At 45.5% G+C, this 27,555-nt stretch overlaps 1 protein-coding gene across 5 annotated transcripts in view; it reads left to right on the top strand.

Moving 5' to 3' along the window:
* The first annotated feature begins 931 nt into the window (after nucleotides 1–931).
* The window catches only part of Fam171a1 (family with sequence similarity 171, member A1), a 125,312-nt gene continuing 98,688 nt past the window's right edge, over nucleotides 932–27,555 (top strand). The window contains exons 1-4 of one of the 5 annotated variants that reach the window (XM_087591497.1): nucleotides 954–1,137; nucleotides 2,918–3,152; nucleotides 3,824–3,894; nucleotides 6,228–6,351. Coding sequence is in view for 2 of the 5 variants with exons in the window: in XM_087591495.1 (XP_087447621.1) it covers nucleotides 3,126–3,152; nucleotides 6,228–6,351 (151 nt within the window). In the remaining 3 variants the exon portion in view is untranslated. 5 annotated transcript variants of the gene reach the window in all.

Genomic DNA, 27,555 nt, shown 5'->3' with positions numbered 1-27,555 from the left:
AGGGAGAGCAGCACAGGGAGAGCTGAGGCACACTAGCAGAGATTCACATCCACGGCTTCATCTCTACTCACAGCTTCTCCCACAGAGCTGCCACTGTGTATCCATCCCACAATGCTTTACTGGATGGAACGCCTCTCCTGGCTGGGCAGGAAAGAAAGTTGTAGCTTGTTTAGGAAAGAAACAATTATTGGAAAATCACAGGAGTTACACATAGACACCGAACCTGACCTAAGAGGAGAAAATTCGGGTTCACCTAAATATAGAATACTCCAACAACGATCCCCATACTTTTCATTTATTTTGAGACAGGCCCTCAAGTAGCCCAGACTGATTCCCATATTCTCCACGTAGCCTAGAATGACCTTGTGGTCTTGATCCTCCAGCATTTACCTCCCAAGTGCTGGGATTAAAAGCACTCACCACCCCCATCAAGTTTTACACCATGGTGGGGGTGAACTCCAGGGCTTTCTACACGTTAGATAACCATTGTGTTAGCTGAACTACATTCAGAGACGTCTCCACCCCACCCCACCCCCTTTTCTAATGGACAGCAAAGACTAAAATGCTAAGCCCTGCCATTCCTATCTTTAGGTACGTTTAACTGTAACAAGAATCCCAGTCCACGGTCCTTGTCCGGACCACACCTCCTGGCCCGCATGATGCCCCTAATTAGTTAGCTATTTCTTAGCAGCTTCTGATTCAGGGCTGGGGGATGTGGGGCAATGGAGATAGCTCTGAATGTAGACTCAGACAATTGAAATCCCCACTCCAGGGGCACCAACGCCAGGAAAAGTTTTGGGAGAACAAAATAGCTCAGAAACCTTGATGCACAGTTGGAAAGTCAAGGTCTCTGGAAAACTGAGACAGGAAAAAGTTCTGAGTGTAGCCTGCTGTCCTTTGGCACCAGCCTCAGAAACTGAAGTAAAATATTGCACACTCAAGCGACTTCAAGTAAGTACAGTCATAAGTCATTCTCCTCAAACAATGAGCGATTTTAATAAAAGCAACAGGAAAAGATCTAGAAGGGAAAGAACACTCCCGACTTCCATTGTTCTGCAAACGCACCCTCTTGAGGACTTTTCCCCCCACCCCTGCAGTTGCTGAGTGGGTGTCTGATGATCGGAACATGAGGAAAAGGTAAAACCAACTTCTTTTATTCCAGTAAAGGATAAATGTGATTATTTCATTCTTACATAATGTTGGACGTGATTTGCAAATGTATTTGCCTGTGCAATGGTGCTGAAGTTGTGTTTTCTTATCCTCCCACCCAAGCAACTGGAAAGTATCCATGAGATGAGAGAATGCTTCTCTGGGCTGGATTTCTGTTTCGCGTGGGGACTGGCTTGCAGGGTGCAGAATGCAACTTGTTTAACCTCTTTCTGTTACTCCGGGGCTTTTGCAAAATAGGGTGGGGTGGTAGCCTCCAAACTGTTCTTTTTTTTTTTTTTTCTTTGAGGACTAGAAACAATGTAAACTTCAGTGTTGCTGGGAAGGTACATACACTTTAAAGGCCAGGCTCTCCACGAGAGATTTGTTACACACACAGTGAGGATGACAACAGCCGGCACATTCAAGCATCTGTACCGAGGATTGCCCAGTCTCTATTCCAACTTCTTGTTCCTTTATATGTTCTAGAACTACACAGCATCACACACACACACACACACACACACACACACACACACACACACACACACACACACACACCAGGGGCCTGGGTGAATAACGAAGCTTAGAAAAACTACGTAGAACAGATGTGTTTGCTCTTGGAAACAGTATTTGTAATCACGGTAAACTCCTAAGATGTCACCAAAGGGCTTGTATGCTCCATCCCCAGTTTCCCATGCCATAGCACCTTTTTTTTTTCTTTATTAACTTGAGTATTTCTTATTTACATTTCGATTGTTATTCCCTTTCCCAGTTTCCGGGCCAACATCTCCCTAACCCCTCCCCCTCCCCTTCTGTGTGGGTGTTCCCCTCCCCATCCTCCCCCCATTACCGCCCTCCCCCCAACAATCACGTCCAGTCTTAGCAGGACCAAGGGCTTCCCCTTTCACTGGTGCTCTTACTAGGATATTCATTGCTACCTATGAGGTTGGAGCCAGGGTCAGTCCATGTATAGTCTTTGGGTAGTGACTTAGTCCCTGGAAGCTCTGGTTGCTTGGCATTGTTGTACATATGGGGTCTCGAGCCCCTTCAAGCTCTTCCAGTCCTTTCTCTGATTCCTTCAACGGGGGTCCTGTTCTCAGTTCAGTGGTTTGCTGCTGGCATTCGCCTCTGTATTTGCTGTATTCTGGCTGTGTCTCTCAGGAGCGATCTACATCTGGCTCCTGTCGGTCTGCACTTCTTTGCTTCATCCATCTTGTCTAATTGGGTGGCTGTATATGTATGGGCCACATGTGGGGCAGGCTCTGAATGGGTGTTCCTTCTGCCTCTGTTCTAAACTTTGCCTCTCTATTCCCTGCCAAGGGTATTCTTGTCCCCCTTTTAAAGAAGGAGTGAAGCATTCACATTTTGGTCATCCGTCTTGAGTTTCATGTGTTCTGTGCATCTATGGTAATTCAAGCATTTGGGCTAATAGCCACTTATCAATGAATGCATACCATGTGTGTTTTTCTGTGATTGGGTTACCTCACTCAGGAATATATTTTCCAGTTCCAACCATTTGCCTATGAATTTCATAAAGTCATTGTTTTTGATAGCTGAATAATATTCCATTGTATAGATGTACCACATTTTCTGTATCCAGTCCTCTGTTGAAGGGCATCTGGGTTCTTTCCAGCTTCTGGCTATTATAAATAAGGCTGCAATGAACATAGTGGAACATGTGTCTTTTTTATATGTTGGGGCATCTTTTGGGTATATGCCCAAGAGAGGTATAGCTGGGTCCTCAGGCAGTTCAATGTCCAATTTTCAGAGGAACCTCCAGACTGATTTCCAGAATGGTTGTACCAGTCAGCACCGCATCACCAAAACCCAGAAACGAGCACTAACCAGGGAACTAGCGGCAGACGTCACTGGACCTGAGCTATGAAGACGTTCGGCCACTGCTGGCAGTGAGGAGCCATTTGCTCTCAATTTTTCCTTGGAGGTGGCAAGCTCTAGGCAGCTCGTGATCAACAGACATGTATGGGGCCTGTGTGCTATCTGTGGTAAGTGACTGAGCAGAACTAAATGTTGTGTTTCTCTTTAAAATTATCCATAAAAGAGAAATGATATAGAACAGAGAAGTTGTTGTGAGGAAATACTCTTGTCCAGTGAGTGGTATCTGTTTAGAATCCCCTGGCCAGGGAGATGACGTTGGCAGTTGGTAAAGTGCTTGCCTTGCGAGCACAAGAGCCTGAAATCAGACCCCAGAACTCATATCGAAGTGGTGCAGTGGCATGTACTAAGGGAGGCAGACACGGGGATCTCTGAAGCTTTTCGACCTTAGCCAAGTTAGTGATTTCCAGATGAAAGTAAGTAGACCCTGTCTCAAAAGACAAGGTGGACCATGCCCTGAAGATAGCACCTAAAGATGACATATATGTACATATACCCATACATATGCTAGTACACACACACAAAACATCCCAACTTCAGAATCAATCCTGTGCACGCGTGTGTGCATGCATGGGTGTGTGCACATGTGTGTGTGTGTGTGTGTGTGTGTGCGTGCGCGCGTGCATGCGTGCCTGCCCAAGGGTGCCATGGTGTGTGTGGCAGTCAGAGGACAGTCTTGGGTGTGGGTCCTTGCCTTCCACCTTTCATGGTCTCTTGGTTTTTCTTGCTCAATCAGGAGCTTCCCAAAATTCACCTGTCTCTACTTCCCGTCTTGACTTAGGGACTTGGGAATCGTGTAAGTGTTAACGAGTCCAGCTTTTAACATTCAGTCGTGGATCCTCACCTCACACAGTAAGTGCTTTGCCCATCGAGCCATCTCTCTGCCTCTCTGTGAGTTATTTTAATGGATAAGTTTCTACTCTGTGGAGGTTCCCTTGTTGTCATTCTGTTGACAGTAGCCATCCTCACCCAGCCATCTAGCTGCTCCATACTCTGTCCTGTGGGCTGGCACCCAGTAGAAGCTGAGGGCTCAGCGTGCTTTTCCTTTCTCCTCTTACCTAGCAGTGAGGTGGTTGTAATGCCAGAGTAAAAGGGAGGCAGTGGGGCTGTCCCTAATAGCTGGGTTTCCTTCCGCCTTCCCGATTACCAGTTACTCCTATAGGTGTTACAATTTATACATATTGTAGCACGGGTCCTGAAGGAAACTAGAAAACCCATATGGGCTTTGCCATCTCCTAGTTTTTTTGTCACAGGAATTTGTTTCTAAAATGTCAACTGGGCAAGCATTGGCTTTATTCTCTCTCCAGTGCAGGGTCTACTATCACTTCATGAACTATTAATCCAATCACGATAATGAGCCTCCTGCTGGACTCATGTCCTGAAAGCATCTCTCTCTAGGCACGCAGTGATTCTGGAGTAGATTTTCACAGTGCTGGAGTCCGCAGCAAGGGGACCCTGGGGTCACTGCAGTGTTTGTTGGGAGCATTAGAAGGAAATCAGTAGGCATGAGGATTTTATGAGGAAAAAGGGCAAGATTGGGTTAATAGATAGGGAAGTTATCATACTGATGGGGGTGTTCATTGACTAAAGGTAGTCTAGAATCTGGGCAGAGAGTTTTAACTTTGAAACAGAACTGATTTTTATTAGAATGTTCTGCTACTGTTTTTTGTTTGTTCGTTTGTTTTGTTTTGTTTTCTGGCTGCCGTGACAAAAGCAAATTGTGGGGGAAGGGGTTCACAGTTCCAGGCTATAGTTCACCATAGCAGGGACAGCACAGTGGCAGGAAATTGAAGGGGTTCACTCTATCACACTGGTAATCAGGGACAGAGAGCCATGGGTGGCATGCATGCTAGTGCTCAGCTCGCTTTCTCTGCTCTGTCATAGTTCAGAATCCTGCCTAGGGAATGGCACCACCCACGGTGGGCGGATCTCCCTACCTCAACGAGATCAAGATAGTCTCCCACAGGCATGCTCACAGGCCAATGGCTCTCAACCTTCCTAATGCTGTAACCCCCCCTTTAATACAGTTCCTCCTGTTGTGGTGACCCCACCCCATAACATTATTTTCATACTCCATAACTGTCATTTTGCTACTGTTATGAATCATAATGTAAATTTTCCAATGGTCTTAGGTGTCCCCTGTAAAAGGGTTGTTCAACCCTTAAAGGGGTCATGACCCACAAGTTGAGACCCTCTGTCATAGGCCAACCTAGACTACTCTCCCCTCACCCCACCCCAACTCTTGAGCCTTCCCTCCCAGTATTCTAGATTGTCAAGTTGGCCATTCGAACGAGCCACCCCACCTACTGCCTAGCCACGTGCCCTGGATCAGGTTCCTTAGCTTTCTCTAGCCTCCATGTTCTCATATGAAAGTAGAATGTCTCTTCTTTTGCTGTGCTGAGACAGGGTCTCACTGCGTCTCAGCCTAACCTTGGGCGTGAGAACCTCTTGAGTACTGATATCACAAGCATATGACACCATGCCAAACCAATCGTAGGCTGTGGCAAAGACTCTCACAGGTACTAGGCTTCTGATCTCCTGGGTCCACCTGTCCCTTCTTGTAAAATTTAGTATTAGCAAACCTGTTCTCCCATTCTGGATAGCCAAACACTCTAGATATCTGGCCAGGATAGTCATGCTTCACAGTCCCAAAAGTGGTGTCTGAGCACCCTGATCTGCCTTCAGTAAGTATCCTTCTGGGTAGCTTTATCTAGGTCCCTATCCCCAGAGCTTCATCTTGGTCATTTTCACCACAGGAGGGACACACACATACACACACACACACACACACACACACACACACACACACACACAGCTCCCTGGTTATAAACGATTGTTTGTCCCTGCTAGTCTTGAGTTGAGCAAAATACATCTCCCCTACTATAAAATTACATTGTAACAGTCCCTGTTGCTCCTGAATAATCTTTGCTGTTGTGTTTTAATACACCATTGGAATTTTTTCTTTAATAAACAAAGGTGGGGAGGGGGAGAAATCACCCAGGGTCTCTACCAGTGAAAACCTCCTTACCCTTCCCTCCCAATGCAGACAGGTTTAGGTATCCTTACCCTTGACCTCAAAGTCTGGCTGTCAAATCTAGCCCAGGGGAAGTCAGAGGATAGTGGCTTGGACAGCTGCAGGATGAGAGATCACACCCTAGACTCAAATGCTTCCCTTGGGCCCGCAGGTAACCCAGCGTGACTTCGAAGGCCTCGAGTCTGGAGGAACAGCTGCAGGGAACAGCAGCCACGGGGCCCCCGAGGCACGGGGGTCGGGGACGCCCGGGACTCCCGCAGTGCGGCGGCCGCCAGGTGGCACCACGGGCCCGGGGCCCAAGGCTCTCCGGCGGGCGGGGGGCGGGGCAGGAAGGGGTTAAGGCGCCGGCAGAGCGGCCGCGGCGCTCGGGGGAAGCCCGGCGCGGGGCGCGGAGGAGGGAGCGGCCGGTTGCGGGGCCCCGGCCAATCGGGCGGCTGGCCGGGCGCGCGGAGCCACAGCGCCATGGAGGGAGGCGCGGCGCCCGGCCGCCCGTGACTGAGCGTGGCGAGCCCGAGCGGCCCGCGGCGCCCGCGGCGCGGAGATGAGCAGGTCCGCTGCGCTGCTGCTCTGCCTGCTCGGCTGCCACGTTTGGAAGGCGGTCACCAAGACGCTGCGGGAGCCCGGCGCGGGAGCCCAAGGTCGGTGGGTGGGCGGTGGCGGGGCCGGAGGGGGACGCTTTTGTGTCGCGCCCGGGCCTGGCGCGGCAGCGGTGGCGGCTGGACCCGGGCCGCATTGTGGCGGAGGCCCAAGCGGCTCGACCTGCACCGCGGTCCCGCAGCCCCCCACGTCGCGATACCCGGGGGGCGGCGCCGCCCCGGGAACACGCTGGGCCCGCGGCGCAGATGCTTCCCCGGGATCTGGGTGGCACCAGCTGCTCTGGCTGCCTCCTGGGTGGCAGCCGCTGGCGACTCTTCGGCTTACATCCGAGGTGCTTTCCTTTATGCATGACTCGGACACGCGGCTCCATCGCCCTCCCACCCCCACCCCCCACGCCACAGGAGAGAGCGACCTGACTGGCTGTCCCTCTCTGGGGTCCCCGGAGCTCCAGTCCTGGAGTCCAGCGCGAAGGCTGCGCCCGGCCCTTTTGTTGTGGAGGGGAGGGGGCGGCCGCCGCCCCAGGGTGCCCCCTGAGCCCTGGCGACCCTAGGTCTGCTGCGGCAGTTTAGGAAAGTTTCGGGGTCTTCTCCCCCAACCCTCTTATCCTACGTGGTTTTCAGACCTTTAGGGATTTGTTGAGCAGCCGCAGAGATCATCATGAGAAGAGAAAAAAACTGGAACTGGGAAGCCCTAATCACTTAAAATCATTTCTGTGTCTGTCTGTCGCCAGCTCCTGCCTTTTGTCTAATCTTTGGCCTCTTGCAAATCTGCTTTCCAGCTGTATAAGTAATGTGGTCGCCACCAAGAATGGCCACACGCTTTTTTTTTTTTTAATCTGAATTTATTTGAGGACAACCCTGGAGCTTCCTTGACATGATTTTGTGAGGACAAAGTGGAGTGTTTCTGTTTCCTTTTTCTGAGGAGCTACTAAAGCCAACAGATGAGCATGTGTGAATTCAGCCAGGGCACCTCTTGCCCAGGGTAAATTTGGTTAGGGAGGAGCCTTCACTGGTCTTCTGTGAGCTCCTGCGGGCGCTCAGACCCTTGCCAAGGTTCCTGGCAGAAAGGTGTATGCCCTGCTAAGTTAGCCCTGCACACTGAGTGAAGGAGCACCTCAGCCCAATATCACAGAGCCCTGCCTCATCCTTCTTCCCACCCTTTGAAACTTGGGACCAGGGGGCTGGTCTTGACTTCCACCAAGATAGCCTCTTGGTGTCCGTTGACAATCTGAGCTCAGTTAAGGATGCTGTAGGTTTTCATATCGATGCTTACTGAATTGCTGGTTGGCATCTTTTAAATATATAGTTGACAGTAAAATATGACCATTAGGAATTGGGTGTGAATCTGGCAAATGCATGGTACGGAAGGCATTAACAGGGTACCCAAAGACCCATAAGTCTCAGTAGGATGGCGATACTTATGACATTAGACCATCAGTATTGAACGATACCCTCTTCCATTTATACCCCACTTTTCTTTGAATCCACTCTTTTAAATAAACGATATCTGTGTCTCAACGAGGCCATTATTTTCGAAGGGCAGGTTGGGGTTTTTTTTGTTGTTGTCGTTTTTTTTGTACTTGAAATAGCAATACACGGAAATAATGAATTCGTGCATTTGTAAAATAGGAAAAGGCATGGCTTCAATTGGAAAAAAAAATCGTGGAAGAGAAAAAAAAAAAAAAACAAACCCCTTACTGGCGTCAGGTCTAAGACGAAGTTTTATTAAGGTTAAACCCCAAGATGTGACATTTCCCAGTAAGCAAGAGAGAGATGACCGACCCGTTGAGACTAGTTATGCCTTGGCTAGGTATGTCCCCGAGTTTCAGTAGAAGATGGAGTATCTTGGGAGAGTGTTCCCCTTGGATTTTTTTCTTGATTTGCAAGTTCCAGTCAGGGTGGACTTCTAAGGTGTCAGTCTCAGCATGTGTATGGGACATGTCTGGAACACCGCCTGGCACCAGGAGTTTGAGCTGGTTGGGTCACTGAGGAATTGGACAGTTTCTCTTGTCATTTGAGGGTTCCTTTAAGCTGTTGAGTTCTTCGGGGCTTTTGGGTGGCTACCATTCTGCTAACATGGTTTATCGATTCATGTTTTCTCTGCTTCTCTAGAAGATAAGTGTCCTATTTAACTTCACAGCACATGGTAAGCCGACTGTGAACTTGTTTGGCACAGAGAGTTAGCCCTTGCTGGATGGGGGGAAAGTTGAAGCTGTCGCGGTATATACCACAATGTAGCCAAGGTCTTTTATCTGCATGCATTTCAGGAAGTTTGTATACTTCCTCTGGAAATCCAATTTGTAAGAGCTTTGCTTTTGTTACGGAAATGAGCTTGAATTATAGTTTGAACAAACATTGTGTGGAAACAGGGCTTGGCTATTACTTCAGAAAAACTACTGGGATCTCGAACACACAGACACCGACACCGTCCGCCCCAGGATTCCTGGTAGTTCCCAGGACTTGAAGTGAAGCTTTGTTGTGATATCTAGGGAAACTGACATCTGCAAAGTTTCCTTCCTTTGCTTGGCTCTTTAAATATTCATGATAAAGATGGAGTGTTGGCTTACTGGCTGTAGCTGCTTTGAATCTGCAGAGTGACTTCTACAAAGCAACAGTTAGTGGCCATGTGACTAGCGGTGACTATAAACTCTGCATTGTACTGCAGTCCGTGGTGTTGTTTTGTGGGGATTTTACAGAAGGCGTTATTTAAATGTGTTGACTAACGGCTTTCCGTGCCTCTTACAATACCACACTGAGGGAATTGATAGAAGACGCTTCTCGGACGATGGGCTGTGCAGATGGACTCTGGAAGACTTTTGTTTTAAGCCCTACCCCATGGGCCAAGTGGAGCCAACATCAGGCGAAGGACTTGGTGCCGAGGCTCTTGGCATATGATCTTTACTTTGTTATCATCTGACAGAAAGGTGTTTAACAGCAGTATGTCAACTTTGCCATAATCTCAAAAAATCCACCATCAGCTGCAGCAATCGAGTGAGGGTTTGACGCTTTCTCTTTCGGAGAGGCCTGGCTTCTACCAAACTTGAACTTCGATTTGCCATTATGCCGTGTTCAGTTGGAAGGCAGAGAAGCAATGAATGGGGGCACTAAACAGGAAGCACAGCCAGCAAGCCATACACCTTCCTTAGCCTAGGGCAATAACCTCTAAATACACCTCATGGGCTCGCATCTGGGATCATGGGCAAGTTGGACTTACAGAGGCCACTGGGCTTCAAAAGGAAGATGCACGTATGTATGTATGTATGTATGTATGTATGTATGTATGTATGTCTTTATGTATGTATGTTTGTATGTATGCATGCATGTGTTTGTATGTATGAATGTTTGTATGTATGTATGTTTGTTTGTATGCATGTATGTATGTTTGTTTGTATGCATGTATATATGTTTGTATGTATGTGTGTTGTATGTATGTATATATGTCTTTATGTATGTATGTATGTTTGTATGTATGCATGCATGTGTGTTTGTATGTATGTATGTTTGAATGTATTGTTTGTAAGTATGTTTGTATGCCTGTGTTTGTATTTATTATGTATGTATGTGTGTTTGTATATATGTATGTTTGTATGTATATATGTATGTTTGCATGTATTCCTCACCCTTCTCATCTTACAATCTAGTTAAAAATAAATCACTGATGTCTTCTTTATGCAATTAGCCAGGCATCTTCAAAGGAAGGTCAAATACACAGGATATAAAGGCTGGTCCGCCATGCTTCTTGGTATTTCAGATGTTACCCACAGTGTGCGTGGGAAGTTGTGCTGATGACAATGTCAGCACCCGACACCTCACTCCGTGCTCCCAGAAATGGTGGTTAAGGAGAAGAAGGCCCACTGCACATAGAATAGGCAGCACCGTCGCTGTAGTGAGTTCCAGTCTCAGACTGACACCCCAAATGACGCCTCGAGCGCGTCAGGTAAAGCTGTCTCATATTGGGTGATCTTTGGGAAGGTAGACTATCAAATATAAGTTTAATATAGCCATCAAATATTTTAAAACCCATTATTTCCCACAAAATATAAAAGGACAGCCTCCAGCGTGAAGACTGAGAGGTGTCTTGGACTTGTGGAAAGTAGCTACAGGAGTAAGAAAGAGGGTCTGGGCACAGCTGCTTTGCCAGTGGGTTTGCTAAAGCCGGTGTCTGTGTATCTGTCCGGCCTTCAGCTCTCTCCCACAGGAGGGGGAACTTGGAGTTCAAGGAGGAAGGACACACACCTATTTTCGAATCAAATGAGCACCTTCATCGACTTACTTCTTTTCTTGAGTTCAGGATTTGAATAGAAATCTGAATTTGTGAGAAGAGAAAGATTTCTTTTTAAATGTCATCCTGGCAGACCTGGAGGAGAGACACTGCACACTGTGATTAAATCTGTCCTGCGCCTCTCGGGTGACTCACATCAGTAAGGTTTCCAATTTCAAGATCAGGATGAGTGGTCCAGTCTCATCGGACAGCGGTTGAGGCCGTGTGCAGTCTCATTGTGCTGTGGTTGTTCATTTGCACCACTGCCCTGCCATGATGAAGAGTCTGGCGAGAGCCGTTTCCCAATGGAAATTCGTCTCACAGAAGAAATTAACCCCTGTGCACGTTGCGTCTTAATATTTTCTTAGTAGTAACATTTGCTATTTTGTCAATTAGAAATTGATTGTTATTTTATTACTAATTTAGATGAGGACTTTACTGGGTCATTGATTATAGTTTCTTATCAGTAAACTTTTAAGAGGGTGGACTTGTAAATTTCAAGCCAGACGAGGTGTCCAAGGGTTTGCGTGGTTAGGTGGGTGCTCAGGATAATCTGTGATCTGTGCCCTGTTCCCTTCGGTACTTTGTTACCTCTGCAGCCCTTCTCTGTTACATTGTGTTTGTTTGTGTAGTGTATGTATGTACTTGTGTATGTGCATATGTGTGGAGGCCAAAGGCCAGCATCAGTTGCCTTCTTCAGTGGCTTTGGACCTTAATTTTTTGAGGCAGGGTCTCTCGCTGAGCCTGAAACTCAGTGCTTCAGCTAGACTGGCTGCTCCACGGCCCCTGGAACCTGCCTGTCTCCACCCCTCCAGTTCTGGAGGTACTGACACGTGCTACCGTGTCTGGCTTTTCACATCGTTTCTGGGGACCCAGACCTCAAGACCTCGTGCTAGTGTGACAGGCACGTTACTTACTGAGCTACCTCCTCAGCTTTGCCACGACATGATTGGACAGCCCAGAGGTAAGGGGGTGGATGTTAGATGACGGTCCTAGAGTATAGGTTGGGTCATGCCTGCTCCGGTGAACAGAGAAGCTGACTTCCCTGCCACTGGGGATTATTCCGAAGAAGGAGAAAACTATGGTGTTAGTTATTACTGAGCCGTCGTGAGCAAAATAACCTGTCAGAATCAACTTAAGTAGAGTTTATGCTGGCTCTTAATTTCTGAGTGATTGAAAAATCATTGGTTTGGGGTAGGTGTGGCAGAGCCAATCTATGGCAGTGGGAGTGTGACATACTCTTCACATCATGGTAGACCAGGAAAAAGGGATAGTTAGACTGCAAGTAGGACTGGCCTATGCCCTTCAAAGACCCCCTGTGACCCACTTCTGTGAAGTCAGCCCCCACCTCCTAAAGGCTTCACAGCCTGTCAGATCTACGTGGCTAACTATGTGTCGAGCATCCAAAACAAGAGCCTGAGAGGTCATTTCAGGTTCACACCATAACTGATGAGCCCATGTGTTCTCCACACTTCTCAGGAATGGTTTGGGGCAGACGACGTTAGTGCTTGGCATGGGCGCATACAAGAGAGAAACGTACAACAGCTTACGCAATGCCAAGAGCTGTTCTTAGAAGTGCTACGCTTCAGCGTGTGTGGCCCTGGGGTTCACCTGTCTCTACCTCCCCAGCTCCAGGGTTACAGGTGGCAACGAGTCTACCCAGACTTTTTCTATGGCTTCTGTGGATTGAACTCAGGGCTTCGTGCTTATATAGAAGAACTTTGCCAACTGAGCCATCTCCCCAGCCCCCTAATGAATCTTTTTCTTTAATGAAGACTGTATATCATTCTCATTTTATAGGAAAAGAATGTGGGACAGAGAAGTGGCAAATCACCTTCCCCCAAATCACACAGCAACTGAGAAATTGGGTGGAACTTAGGGAGGTATTTTCTCCGTTGTTCCCTCCTTTCAGATGACTCTAGCTGGTGTCCGGTTGGCATAAAACTAGCCAGTACAAGTCCCCATCAGGAGAAGAATGGATAAGCAATCTACAATAGTTACAGAATAGAAAGCTAGCAATCAAGAAAGAAATGACTGTGTTCCTATGTCTATGACATGGGTAGACCTCAAAGCCTGTTCTGATGAACAGCAGACAGCAGGATACATCCTGTCCTGTTTCATTCCCTTAAAGTTCTAGGAAGAGAACAAGAACAAAAAAAAAATTCTGTGGCAGGAGAAATATCAGAATTATGGTTGCTCTTGAATGACAGGAACAGGGACTATTTGGGACAAGGAATGACGGACTTCCTGGAGTGCTGGAAATATTTTATACTTCGAAAAAGGACGTGAGGTACACAGGTGTTTGCAAATGTTAACACAAGTCACGTATTTCCTCATATGTAAATTTCCCTAAGAAAGAAATACTAAGCACTAATAATATTTATGCTGACGTACTTGGGGGAAAGACGATTAATACCAAACACATGTTTAAAACACATGTAAAAAAATCATGATTAATGGATGGCAAGAACCTGCCAATAAATAGATGAGTAATAATGCAAATTCAGTAAATTGGTAGAATTATTGGTAGAATCTAGTGTGTCTGAATTCTCCCTGCAAAATTCTTCCCATTTTTTTCTTGTAAAACTTTTTCCGTGAAGCAAGTTAGAAAACAGCTTCTTTTTCCATTTTTTTATAAAAGCAAATTTCTTAGATCACTGTACAAGCAAAAGAAAAAGGAAAGATCGTTTTAGAAAGAAAAAGTTCAAGTCTCTTGCAAGTATCCCCAAACACCAATAAAAGTAGGATTTCATATGTGAGGGTAAATAATGTTTCTCCTTGTGCCGTAGAGAAGAGGCATCTCATAAACTCTAAGGATCCATCCACACCTGAACCTTTTACACAGAGCCACATCCTTCCCACCTCCCAATAGTTGGGCTCAAACACTTTTCTCTCTTATTACGAAAACAGTTTGCCAAACATTAATGGGCTTTGAAATCAAGCCAGAAGATTCTCCCGACCCACGATCCCACCCTGCTCTGTAGACCTCCCTCGAGAGCCTCTGGGAGTTATTTAAATGAGTTTCTTATCCCTTCTCCAAATCTGGATCCAAGCTTTGTTCGTAGGAGCTGCTCAGCAGAGGTCTGTTGAAGGTCACTTTCGATAGGTCAAAAAGGGGCACACGGGCGATACTCTTGCTGTCTTCATAAAAGTCCAAAACCATTAAGAGACTCTTATTTACTTTGGCAAAATACTATGGTGATGGAGACTGCACAAAATCAAACTTGGTTCTCCCAGTCATAAAGCAGCATAGTCTGCGGGCAGACTCGGGGACACAGTGAATACTACTCATTGCTTTCTATTCTGTAACTGTTGTAGATTGCTTATCCATTCTTCTCCTGATGGGGACTTGTACTGGCTAGTTTTATGCCAACCGGACACCAGCTAGAGTCATCTGAAAGGAGGGAACAACTGAGAAAATACCTCCCTAAGATCCATCCATTTTCTCAATTAATGATTGATGAGGGAGGGACCAGCCCATGGTAGGTGGTGCCATTCCTGGGCTGGTGGTCCTGGGTTCTATAAGAAAGCAGGTTGAGCAAGCCATGGGGAGCAAGCCAGTAACAGCATTCCTCTATGGCCTCTGCATCAGCTCCTGCCTCCAGGACCTTGCCCTGTGTGAGTTCCTGTCCCGACATCCTTCAGGGATGAACTACATAGAAGTGTAATCCAAATAAACCCTTTCCTCCCTGACTGGATTTTGCTCATGGTGTTTCCTTGCAACAATAGAAACCCCACCTAGGACAGCCCTCAAGTAACTTCTAGCTTTGTCTGTTTTGTTAAGATGGTTTGGACGAACACTTCATGCAGTTATTTTGTGCATGTAGTTTTCATTGCTCTTGAGGCATACTTAGAAGTCATGGGAGGATGGCTCAGTTGCTAAAGTACTTGCCAAGGACCAGAGTTTGGTCCCCAGAATCAACATGAAAATGTATGTAATTATAAGGCCAGAGCTGGGGAGGTGGATTCAGGATGCTCTCTGGGGCTTACTGGCCAGCCAGCATCGATCAGCTGGTGGGCTTCAGCCCAGGGAGAGACCCCAATTCAAAGAGAGTAGATGATGCTCCTGGGACGACACCCAAAGTTGTCCCCAGGCCTTCACATGCAAGCATGCTGACATACTCACGTGCAGACATACTCACAGGGATGTTTGTAAACTAGAGTCGCTTTTCAACAGAGGAGGAAAATGTTCAGTTGCCTAAGAAAGTCCTAGAATTTTTTAAATTTTGGTTTTATCTACTTTATCATTAAAAATATGCAGAATGTTGTCTTGTTTCCTTCTCTAAACATTCGCTATGCTTCAACCTTTTAATTTTAGCTATTTAAAAGACAGGTTTCTTCATGTATGTACTTGATGAAAAAAATATAGATATAGCATATATGTTTTACTTTCCAGATATTGCTTGAGTTTTTGATGTGTTGAAACATTTGTAGAAACCAAAACTAGAGCTTAGGTAATCCTTTTACCTTTATTTTCAATGACATTAGAATGTAAATGTTTCTCCCCTTTGGTATTTAATTAGTTCAACAATACCATCAAATCATCTAGGTAAACTATCTTGTCTGATCACGTGGAATCACTTTATCACATACCAGTCAGGTAAGCCGTTGTGTATAGGCACACAAGAGCATGTGTGCACATGCACGTGTGCGTGCACCTGTGCGTGACCTCATCTGGGATAGAGAGGGAGTGGAACACAGACAATATGGGGCTGTTTCGACACCATTTTCTTTCTTTAAAGACACATGCCGCCTATGGATGCCAGTTTCCCCACTCAAAAGGAACCAAGATATGTTGCCTAAGGATTTTTTTGCAATCATTTGGGGTCTTCATGAGCACTGCAAGTCTTTTAAATAGTGTAGTGGCTTTTAAAAGTTAAGATGATGGAGTTCTAAGTCTATGCAGAGCAGAAGGCAGAAGAGGTGACCCAGGGTTGAGGGACCGGGAGCTGACGGTTGCTTTGTCTGCTGGTATGTTCCAGATCACAAGTAGGGTTTCAGTGACAGCGCCTGGCATTGAGCCCAAGTTAAGAGCACACCTGATATCCTACACAGTGTCCCCCCAGAGCAAGAAGTGCTGGAGAAGGAACTTGAGCACAGGCTCACGTTTCCCTGGGCCTCTCCCCGAGATTTATAGTCACACTGCTGCTGGGCGTGTTTTCTCAAACGCTGCTCCCTCCCCACTTGCATGCATAGCCCTACTGATGCTTGGGAAAGCAGAGGGAGAACCTGGAGCACAGTGTGATGTGAATGGGTTACTGCAGTAGAGTTGTGATCACACATGCCCCACCCAGTCGGGCGAAGATGTGGGGACCCTCAGAGCCACATGGCACAAGACCGTGTCTGTCCCAGGGGCTTTTACAAAGACAGACACCAGAGTTGATCATATTAGTTCTGAGTCACCAGCTATGTACACGGCCTTTCAGGTGAGCACACCTGGCCAGATGTGAAGAGCCGTCCATATTTGGATTAAGCTGGCTTCACCTCCCTCTCTTTGTGGCTGACTTTTTCTAAGTTGGATCTCTCCCAACTGTTCTGTTTGTGAGCTTCCTACTTTTAGAAGCTGCGTAGAGAAGAGAGCCCGGTGCACAGTGCCGTGTGTACTGTTCGTCAGGTGGGGCTGTTGCCCAATGCCCTTTTGTCTGGCTTCTTTGCACAGTGCATAGAAAGGTACAGTTAGTGGTGTTAATAGTCCTCTGTTGTTTGTTATTAAACCGAGCACCGAGGTGTTTCTTGTTCAAGCATAGCCCGGTTTCCTGCTTCAGTGCTCTAGAGGCATGGCCTTCAGCTCCCTTCCCTGTGCAGGAAATCCTGCCCTGGAGGCTGCTGATCAATCTGAAGTCATTGTACATGCGCTTTCTTCTAACCCATCCCCCTCCAACACTACCCTGTTGCCTACTCCAGCCGGCTCCCTTCCCCCAGTCTCCCTTATACTTCATTCCGGTGCCCTTCTCTGTCCTGAGCTTAAGACCTCTTCCTCCCTCTCTAGATCACTTTCTAGCTTCATGATCTACACACACATCATATAAATACACACACACACACATACATACACACACACTTACATGATGTGTGTGTATATATACATCATATAAATGCACACAATATATACACACATATAATATATACATTGTATGTATATATTCATAAACATACACATATATGAGTTCTCATAATATGGACCTAGATTTAGAAATATGTACACACACACACACACACACACACACACACACACACACTTTTAAATCTAGAGAACTCACATAACATATCTTTCTGAGTCTTGCTTGTCTCAATTGACATAATGATACCCACATTTGTGCAGGTGTCCTGATTGAATTTTCCTCATCTCGGAATAAAACTCCATTATGTATATGTAGCACACTTTTTTTACTATTCATCTGACAATGGTTCCATTTCCTCGGTATTGTGAATTGTGCAGCAGCAAACACGGCACAAGAATCTCTGTGGTGTGTGGACGTGGAGTCCTTCAGGTCGATAGCCCACAGTAGTATAGCTGGGCCACGTGGTAGATCTATGTCCAGTTTTCTGGGAAGCCTGCCTATGATTTTCATCACGGTTACACGAGTTTGCATCCAAACCAGAAATGTCTATGGGCTCCCATTTCCCCACATCCCCACCAGCACTTGCTGTCATTAGCTTTCTTGATGACAGCCATCTTGAATGAGGTGAAATGGAGTCTCAGAACACTGTCAGCTCACACTCTCTGATGACTGGGGATGTTTTATGTCCCCTTGGAGGACTGACTGCTCAGTTCATCAGCTCATTTATTGATCAGAACATTTGCTTAATCTTTGCACTTTTTTAGATATGCTAAATCTCTGTCTGACTTGTAGTTGACAAAGGGTTTTTTGTTTGTTTGTTTGTTTGTTTGTTTGTTTGTTTGTTTCCCCCCATTATGTAGCCATCTCTTCCCCCTAGTGACTGTTTCCCTTACTGCATAGACACTTCTTAAACCCCATGCAGTCACATTAGTCTCTTCTTAGGATCATCTTGTGCTAGTAAAGTCTTCTTTACAAAGTCCGGGGCTCTACCCACATCTCTAGAGTGTTTGTCCCGAGTTGTCCTGTAATTTCACAGTTTTTGGTCCTGGTAATATAGAGACCTTTCATCCATGTTGAATTGAGTTTTGACCAGGGTGAGTTATATAGACCTGTAATAGCTTCATTGACTTTAGGTGTGGAAATTAGTTGCTCCAGGACCATTTGCTAAAGAGGATAGTTTCCCCACCTCATGTTTTTGACACCCTTGTCAGAAGTTATCTATGTAGGTTTGTTTCTGAGTCTTCTGTGTGAGGGCACTATTTATGTGTCTGCGTTTTTACCACTAGCATGCTGTTGGTACCACTACTGTGGCTCTGTAAGATAACTTGGGATCAGGTATTGTGACACCTCAAGCATTCTCCTTTTAGCACAGGGTCTTTTCTGCTTCCATATGAATTTTGGGGATTCTTTTACACTATTTTTGTGATCAATGATGTTGGAGTTTTGAAGTAGCTTGCATTAGCTATGTAGATCAATTTTGGTAATATAGGCATTTCACATAATATTAATTTTTGACAATCCCTAAACAGGATTCATCGGTATTCTTATGGCTATTGTAAATTAACTACTTTGTTGGCATATTCATTATTGAGATATAAAAATTATTGATTTTTGTCAATTTCGTATCATACTTTTTAGTTGGAAGTATTTATCATTTCTGATGGGGTGGGTAGTTGAAGTCTTAAGCATTGGACCATGATTTCCAAGATAGGATTTTACTTCTTTTCTTGTTTACTTTTTTCTTCCTTGCCTCTTGCTCTAAGACTTTGAGCACTAGATTGGAAAATAGGAAAAGAATCAATGCCGTCATCACATTTTAGCCTTTAGAGGAAATACACTCAGTATTTCTGCATTTAGGCTGACTAGAGGTACATTTGCTACAGGTTCATCATATTATATAGCCTTTATTATTTGTGTGTGTATGTGTGTGTGTGTGTGTGTGTGTGTGTGTGTGTGTGTGTGTGTGTGTGTGTGTTCGTGTTCCTTCTGCTCCCCGTGTCTTCAGGACATTTATCATGAATGGATATGAAACTTTGTTTGACAAAGTCCTTTTCCACCAAGATTATGATTGGCCAGATGATTTCTGTCATTAAATTGATATATGGTGTTGTTTATTTTCTCAATTAACTTTGCATCTCTGGTTTGCACTTGGCAAAACAACTTGGTCATGGTGTCTGAACTTTTGAATGCATTCCTGAATTCAGTTTTCAGGAATTCTATTGAGAATTTTGGCCATCCGTATTTCTCAAGGAAATGGGTCTATCCATAGGTTTTGCTTTTGTGTCCTTATTTGGCTTTGGTATCCAGCTTCACACAGTGGACTGAGTGGTGTTCCTTCCGTTTCTGTTTCATGGGTCGGTTTAAAGAGCATCGATCGGTTTTGGCATTTCTCTAAAACACTGTTAGAATTCGTCAGTGAATCTGTCCAGTCCTCTGGTTTTCATAGTAATGTTTCAAATCTCACTGATCATGACGGGTAAGTTTAACTTGCGTATGTCCTTTCCCCCCAACTTTGGTGAGTAGTCTATGGCTAGGACTTTGTCTGTTTATTCTACACTTTTGGAATATAACTCTTCAAAGTATTCCATGGTGATTGCCTGAGTTTCACTGGCTCTGTAATACACCCCCCGCCCCCCACGTGCGCACCCCATGTCACCTCTCATTCTCTTGTGTTAGCTGCTGGGAGACGTGAGAGAGTTTCTCTGGTCAGCTGACCACTCCACCGCGGAAGAACTCATCCAAGGCAATGCCAATTAGTCTTTAAGGATTGATCAAAAAAGGATACTGTGGAGGTTGGGTAAGAAAGGTGGGGTGAACTGGGGAGGACTTCACATCTAAGCTTGTTATGTTTCAGTATACATATGTTTGTGTGGTTTCTGTCCATTTTTTAGCTTTATTGCTCTTAAAGATACATAACATTGTTTTGATTCTTTTGTTTTTGGTAAGACTTGGTTTCTGGCCTAGCACATGAGTTTATTTTGAGGAATGCCCCATGGGAACCCGAGAAGAATTTCTGTATCTGTGTGACAGAATATTCCATACAGAAATCCTAAGCTCATTTGATCTGTGGTATGGTTTAACTCTGAGGTTTCTTTTGTTAATTTTTAGTTTCAATGACCTCTCTGGAGGTGGTAGTAAGGTGTTGACATCACCCAGTATTATTGTGTTAGAACCTATTGGGCATCTGATGTCCATTAGTATTTGTTTGATAACGTTTATAATATATGTAATTTATATAAATATAAATTAATGTATAATATATTGTAATTATTAAACCCTCTAAATGAATGTTTCTGCTTCTTGCTATGTAGTTAATTTCCTTTTCTCTTCTGACTGATTTCGGTTTTGAGAATTCTTTACCAGACAAGGATAGCAACACCAGCTTGTTTTCAGCCTCCCTTCACTTATAGATTATCTCCTACCCATTGACCCTCAGACCGTCAGTCTGTAGTTATTTTCACCTCAGAACCAAAGTCTGCATCTTTTTGCTGATGAGTTGAGGTCATCTACATTTAAGTTTATTATTGAGAGTTGTTTGTGGATTCCTGTGATTTTATTAGTTGTTTTCTGATTGCTTGGGGTGTTTGTTCTTCCAGATCAGTATCAGGAATTTGCCGCTTCACTACATAGGACATGATGGAGTCATTCCCAGTTCTCCTGAGTTCATGTATCCCTTTTAAAAGTTGAGCTTTCCTGCACTCTGATAGCTGACACGTTCCTCCTTTTCTATGTGTAAGGATTCTCTACAGTGCTGGGTTAGTGGTCACGAATTGTATTAAGTTGTGATTCCTTGAGATACCTTTATTTCCCTGTTAGTTTTATTACATTTATTTTTAATACATACATACATACATACATACATACATACATACATACACACTCACACACATGCACACACACCATACATGTGAAAGCTGGAGGGCATTTGCAAGAGATGGTTTTCTCTTGCTGCCATGTGGTTCCCTTGGGATTGAACTCAGGTCTTCAGGCTTTATGGCAAGTGCCTTTACCCACTGGACCATCTTCCTACAAATTTTTAAAGACACTCTCTGAATACAAAGTTCTAGGCTGACAGTTATTTACTTTTGGTGTTTGAAATACATCATTCCATGGTTTTTTTTTTAACTTTTAAGGTTGTTGATGAGAGATTATATTTTTGAGATATTATATTATTATGAATGGTTTGCCTTTGTGAGTGAGTTTTTCCCTTTAACTCTGAATACTACTTCCTTGTTTTGTATTTTTAAGATCTTGACCATAATACATAGTGGAAATATTCTTCTCTGGCCATATCTATTTGGGCATCTGGAAAGATGACTCAGTTAGAAAAATGCTTTAGATGTAAGCACAAACAGCTGAATTTGATTACCCAGAACCCACGTAAAAAGCTAGGTGTAGCAGCATACATTTATAGTCATAACACCAGGGAAGTGGAGGCAGTAGTTTTCTGGCCAACTGGTCTACCTGAATAAATGAGCTCCACGTTTAAAACCCTGCTTTTAAAAATAAGATGGTGAACGACTAAGGAAGGTACTTGGTGTCTACTTCTGTCTTCCACATGCATATCTACATGTGTGCACGCACGTACACACCACAATCCCTGCTGAGGATCTAAGGGCAATTCTCTACTGTGCTTCTTCTCACTCTTGTCTCATTCTGTTCCCCAGGTTTCATCTACTTCCTTTGTAGAGTCTAAAGCTCCTCCTCTCTCTTTTTATCCTTAGTCTGACTCTCCCACCAGGTCACCCAAAGGCAGCTTCTCTCCTGCTCTCTTATATAGATATCTGGGTTATTCTTTACTGATATGGAGGAAATCTGTATTATTACTTCCACCTAGATAAACAAAACAACATTACAAAAATGGGAATCTGTTGTTCTAAATATTATAATGTAAAACGACAGCACTGGCTCTCTCTGAATGGCATGAAAGACCTTACTTGTGGTTAACGTCACATGGCCTCATAAGCATCCCTGTTGAATCAGAGGTTGGAGGTGACACGTTTGGTCGCCGCCTTGGAAAAGGATTTCCCACTCTTCGCCCTGCTGGTTCAGCTCCGCTCTGGGTTACCTACCATCTGCTCTCCGTGTTTTCGCATATGTGATAAGGCATATGGTTAAGGGATGGAAAAGTCAATGCATGCAACTGGTGAGGGTGGAGGACGCCGTGTCTGCAGGCTGGTCAAGTTAGCAGCCCATCTGCCAGAGCACAGAGAGCCCTTTTAGCAAGTCACTTCGTTCCCCAAGCCTGCCCGGGGAGCCCCTCAGTCCACATTTTGTCAAGAGGATCCAGTATGGCAACAACAGAATGAAGGTTCTGCTTCCTAAGTGGCTTGCCACAAAGCACAGACGCCGGCATGGTTTCATGGACGCATTTGTTTTCTTTTACTGTAGATCGGAAGAATGCTAATGAGATGAGATGAAGAGTGACCATTCTGCTCCCTTGTCTCTTGGAGAAACAAACTATTCTAGGGCCTTTCTCTCCTCTTCCCCGTCCAGAGTCTCACTGTACAACCAGACTGACCTTGAACTCCTGATCCTCCTGCCTTAGTCTTCCTGCTGGTAGGATTCTAAGTGTCACCATGTTTGAGGGCCTTTTAATGCACACTTTGTCTTTCCTGTAGAATTGACTTGCAGCATGGAACTTGGGGTTTTAGTTGGACTGAACATTGACAATAGGTTTCTATTGTATGTTTTTCCCACGACTGTTTCAAAGTTTCCTTCACCATCTTGACTCTTGTTTGCCTTCTTAATTTTAAAAATACAGCCACCGCCTATACTGTTTTAACAATGCTTCTCCTGATAGACAGGTCAGTGGAAATGTACTAGATGGTGCATTCTCTGCTGAAGGTAGGCTTTCTACACCAGCACTTCACGTATGCTAGGGTTTTGGAGCTGGGGTTTAATTTATGTGCACACGTTAGAAAAAGGTGTTCTTTTCGTTTACTGCCCCCAACACACACTCTCTCTTTTGGGTGGGAATTTTCCTGACCACATCTTATCTGAAATCTCAGACTCCTTCGAATCCACAACAGAAGGCATTGGCAGAACGTGTCGCTAGGCACCTCTAACTTTATTCTTCTGCTCGTCGCCTTGTGTCTCCTGAGCATTCTTTGCTCATCCACCATTCCATCCCACAAGGCGTCTCTGCTGTGGACCAGATGAGACGTTGCACACTTGTAATCTCAGGGTCCAGGAAGCCAAGGGAAAAGGGTCACAAATGTGAGCCTGGTCTACAGGGTGAAACTCTGACTCAAAATAATCTACTTATGTTCATTGGCCAGAAAATTGTCTGTATCCGTGTTATAAATGTCCATGGCCCTTAATGGCTCTCCACGTCTGTAATCTGTTCTGTGCCTCCTAGTCTGTGCATTCTAAAGTATTCCAAGAGATGTTACACATTTTATAATGAGAAAAAAAGTGTGACTTGCAATCTTGTGCTGCACTGGATGGAGGTGGCAGCCCTACATAGGTCCCCCTTGTCCTGTTCCCCCATATATTCTCTCTCTCCACGTTCTACATGGGTGGTGGGTTCTGCAAAGGAGCCCTGCTCTGAGCCACACAGCTCATCGGCAACACTTCCTGCTGCTTCCAGGCACCTCTCAGAGGCTCATGGGCAGGTGTGGGCAGTCACTCGGCATATCCCAGCACTGGGGACATGAAAAAATAACACCTAGTGCCTTCTTTCCAGGAACTGAAGCTCTCATGGGGGGAAGCAAAAATAAAAATAATAGAGAATTCAAGTGGGAGCCAAGCGCTGTTAGTACAAGCATGTCACCTTGGCAGGCGGGAATGGAGCAAAGCCAGCCGGAAATAGAGGGGCCTGGATACAGTACCTTCAACAGGGGTTCAAAGGTCATGAGTCGTGCAGAAAAGAGACAAAGATACCCTTCCCGTGGGCTACAGTATCATTTGTGTGCCGTACGTCTGAATGGAACAAGAGGGTCCCGACATCCTGACACCCTCCACCTGCAGCCAAGATGGCTACATTTATCCCTCTATGAAGTATTACCCAAAATAAGAATAGCTTTGAGTGGGGGTGGAGGGGAGCCCAGTGAGTAAGCGCTTGCAGCAGAGGCATGAAGGTCTGAATTCGGATTCCCAGAACCTGCACGGAAAGCCAAAGGCCACAGTGCACACCTCTGTAATCCCAGCATGCCTACCGTGAGTCGGAAGGCCCATGCAGGAGCACACAACAGCAAGCATCGATAGACCTTGTATGAAGGAGGAAGGCTGGAACTGCCACCCAAGTTTGTCCTCTGCCCACATGCACACTGTGACACAGACACACTAGCGCGTGTGTGCACATGTGCACACACACACACAAAGAGAGAGAGAGAGAGAGAGAGAGAGAGAGAGAGAGAGATAACTTTGTTTACATTTTCTTTTTTGCAAAGTAACCAGTTGCTGGCTCTGCTAGTCAACCCAGTAGGTAGTGGGTAGGAGTCTAAGCCTGTGACCTCTTTGCCATGACTGCTTGCGCTTCCTCTTTCAAGTCGCTATAAATCTTCTTTGTCTGTTTCTGCTTCCTGGTTGATTAATCTTCAACCAGATATTCTAACATCAAAGCATCCTGCTCTTTCCAGCGTAACTGCCCCCAAGCCTGGCCTCTGCTAGACTCACGTCATTGACTTAGAATGCAATTAGTTGTCTCAGGGACTGGAGACGAGTTTCTTTCTTCGTTCTTGTTCTTGGCTTTACAGTTGAGTTCAGTGGGAAGTGTCCACATCACAGCTAACAGAAGGGCACAGAAAGTTCAGCCCTTCCTAAGCAGGTTTAAGAAGACGCTAGAAACTATGAAATTGTTGAATGGAGCTACTGGGGCCCGATTTATATAAGGGTTATCCAGTGTTCAGTGTTTACCTTCCTGCATCCCCAGATGTTAGTGCCAAAGAGGCTGGTATGCAGTGTCCTGGTGGTGAAGGAGAGATTCAGTTCCCTGGGGGAAAGGCTCCCTCAGGGGTCCTTGTGGATGCTGCCCCGGAGGGGACAGTGTAAGGAATGACCTCTTGACGATCAGGAGTGAACTAAGGGTTTCTTTCATCCTTTTGGCTTGGGGGAGTCAGATGGATAGCAGAGCATTGCAGGACAGGAGAGCCCGTAACTAAGTGCTGGTGATTATTCTTGCTTCTACTGTTGTTCATGGAGCCCCTCCTCCTATTCATCAGGAGTGTAGAGAGACACACGGTTGCTACCTTCTAAGTTTACATTTATTGCATGAGGATAACTACTCGGTTAGCTGGCTTGCCATTCCAGATGGGAAATACGTGCTTAGACCTGTTGTAAAACACCTGTCTTCCCGTGTGTGACTGTATGGGGAGCCTAATTACGTTTCATTTTTCCTGATAATGATCTAAGTGACTTGTCGGCCTGCCATGAAAACCCAGGTTTGCTAACAAATCAGTTAGCAACCGTCATTAGAACGGAAACAATGTAATGTGGTCATACCTAATGTTAAACTGAAAGAAACATTCTCCTCCTCTCCCCTCACTATTATGCAAATGGTGGACAGAACTCCAGAGGAAGCCAAACTACCTTCTAAAAGTAAAATTCACCAGGTTTAACAGCAGTGTCTGTTGTACTGATGGCAGCAAGGGAGAAAGATCCCTGGAGCCCCCTCTCCAGCCAGCCTGGCTAAAAGGTGAGCACCAGGTTCAGTGAGGAAACTTGTGTCAAAGAATAAGGTGGAGAACGACCAAGGGAGACACTCTCTACCAGGGCTCCTCAACCTGTGGTTTGGTTGTGACCCCCCTTGGAGGTTCAAACAACCCTTCTATTGGGGACACATAACAGATATCCTGCATATCGGATATTTACTTTATGATTCATAACAACAGCAAACTTACAGTTGTGAAGTAGCAGCAAAGTGACTTTATGGTTGTGGGTCACCACAACGGGCGAAACTGAATTGAAATGGCCTCAGCATTAGGAAGGTTGAGAACTGCTGTTCTTTACCAATGTCTGATCTCCACATGCACATGTGTGTACACATGCACACACACATGCACACACACACATGCACACACATGCACACACACACACACACGCGCGCGCACACACACCAGTTCAGTGCCCCCACATATATGCACACAACACACCTGTCCAGCGCACCCTCCCACACAGAAACATGTTTGCACAGATACACCACACTCAGCACAACAAAATCCTCAAAGAAAATAAAAATTAAGCCTTATGAGTTGGACATAGTAGTTCAGGCTTTCAACACAGCTGGCACGGGAATGGTAAAAAGTTGGAAGCCGGACCGGGTTACACAAGATCGTGCGTGCCTCAAATAGCTAAAGTTAAATAAGTCACGCTAATAGATAAAGAGAAAGGAAACAACACTACATTTAAAATATAACAGAAGTCACAAGCGAACATGAAATACGTTCAAAGTACCTCCGGGTAACTTCTGTCCCTCCTTGCCTTTCACCCATGTGTAGCTCTAGGGTAAAAATACAGTATCGGGGCGTGTGCTTCACGTGTGTGTCAGTCACCTGCTGACCTTGTAAATGAGTCAGTGGATCTTACAGGGTCCTTGAGAGAATAATGAATTCCCACGTAAACCCATGGGCTGGCTGCTTTGCTCACCAGATTCCACCGTGTAGCGACAGAAGGGGCGGGTCCAGGACACACTGCTCCTGGCAACGGGCAACAGGCAAACTCCTTCTGCCCTCCGCCCCAAGACACTGCATTTCCATTTTTCAAAGCCCAGATTCAGGACAGGAGTGTGAGTTAGTGCTAAAGGGACCAGGGTTCACCCGAGCCTCGGGAAGACCCTGCATTTCTTCCCCTTGGTAAGTACTCACTTGCTGACTTCCTTCCCACTATAAAAATAGTTACTATATGCACGGCTGAAACACTCCGTGACTCCTACAAGCCGTAGACTTCGGTTTGGTTGTCTTTAATCTACTTTTATGAACTTCCTTCGCGCGTTTGAGGTGCACCGCAACCCTATGCAGTTGTAAAGCCCGGGTGTTTTTAATCCGCTTTCAGTCCTTGGTTGCTCCTAGTTCTGTGCGGATGGAAAAGTCATCCAGTGCCTGCTGTTTGGGGGAGGGGCCCGGGGAAGGAATGATTCTCTCTGTGCGACCCTAGGATGCACTCTTTGAGATCCAGCTGCATCTACAGCTTACATGGTTTCAGTTTTATTTGCTTTTTAAAAATGGGTGCCATGTGTTTTTGCCTGCATATATGGGTAGCACATGCATGCATGTCTGCTGCCCTCAGAGGTCAGGAGTGGGATCCCCTGGAACTGGAGAGATGGATGGTTGTGAGCCACTATGAGGGTGCTGGGAACTGAACCTGGATCCTATACAAGGGCAACAGGTACTCTTAATCACAGATACAGCAATTCAGTCCCCTATTTTTTTTTTAATACTGAAGGCAAGATCTTGGAGTAACCAGCTTCCCCTGGCTGTGTGCTGCCTCTTTGTTTCTGGGTACTAAGTGGTTCAGGTACTACTGCCCAGTGACCTTTCGATAACTTACGTCTCTATAGATTCTTGGCTATGCTCCCAGCCTCTACTCCAGACTTTACAATAACCTTTAAGACAGAGACCC

Source organism: Rattus norvegicus, chromosome 17 (genome assembly GCF_021556685.1).
Source record: "Rattus norvegicus strain SHRSP/BbbUtx chromosome 17, alternate assembly SHRSP_T2T, whole genome shotgun sequence".
Lineage (NCBI taxonomy): Eukaryota > Metazoa > Chordata > Mammalia > Rodentia > Muridae > Rattus > Rattus norvegicus.
The sequence above is the reverse complement of the archived record's forward strand: the minus strand, read 5'-3'. Positions and strand labels throughout refer to the sequence as shown.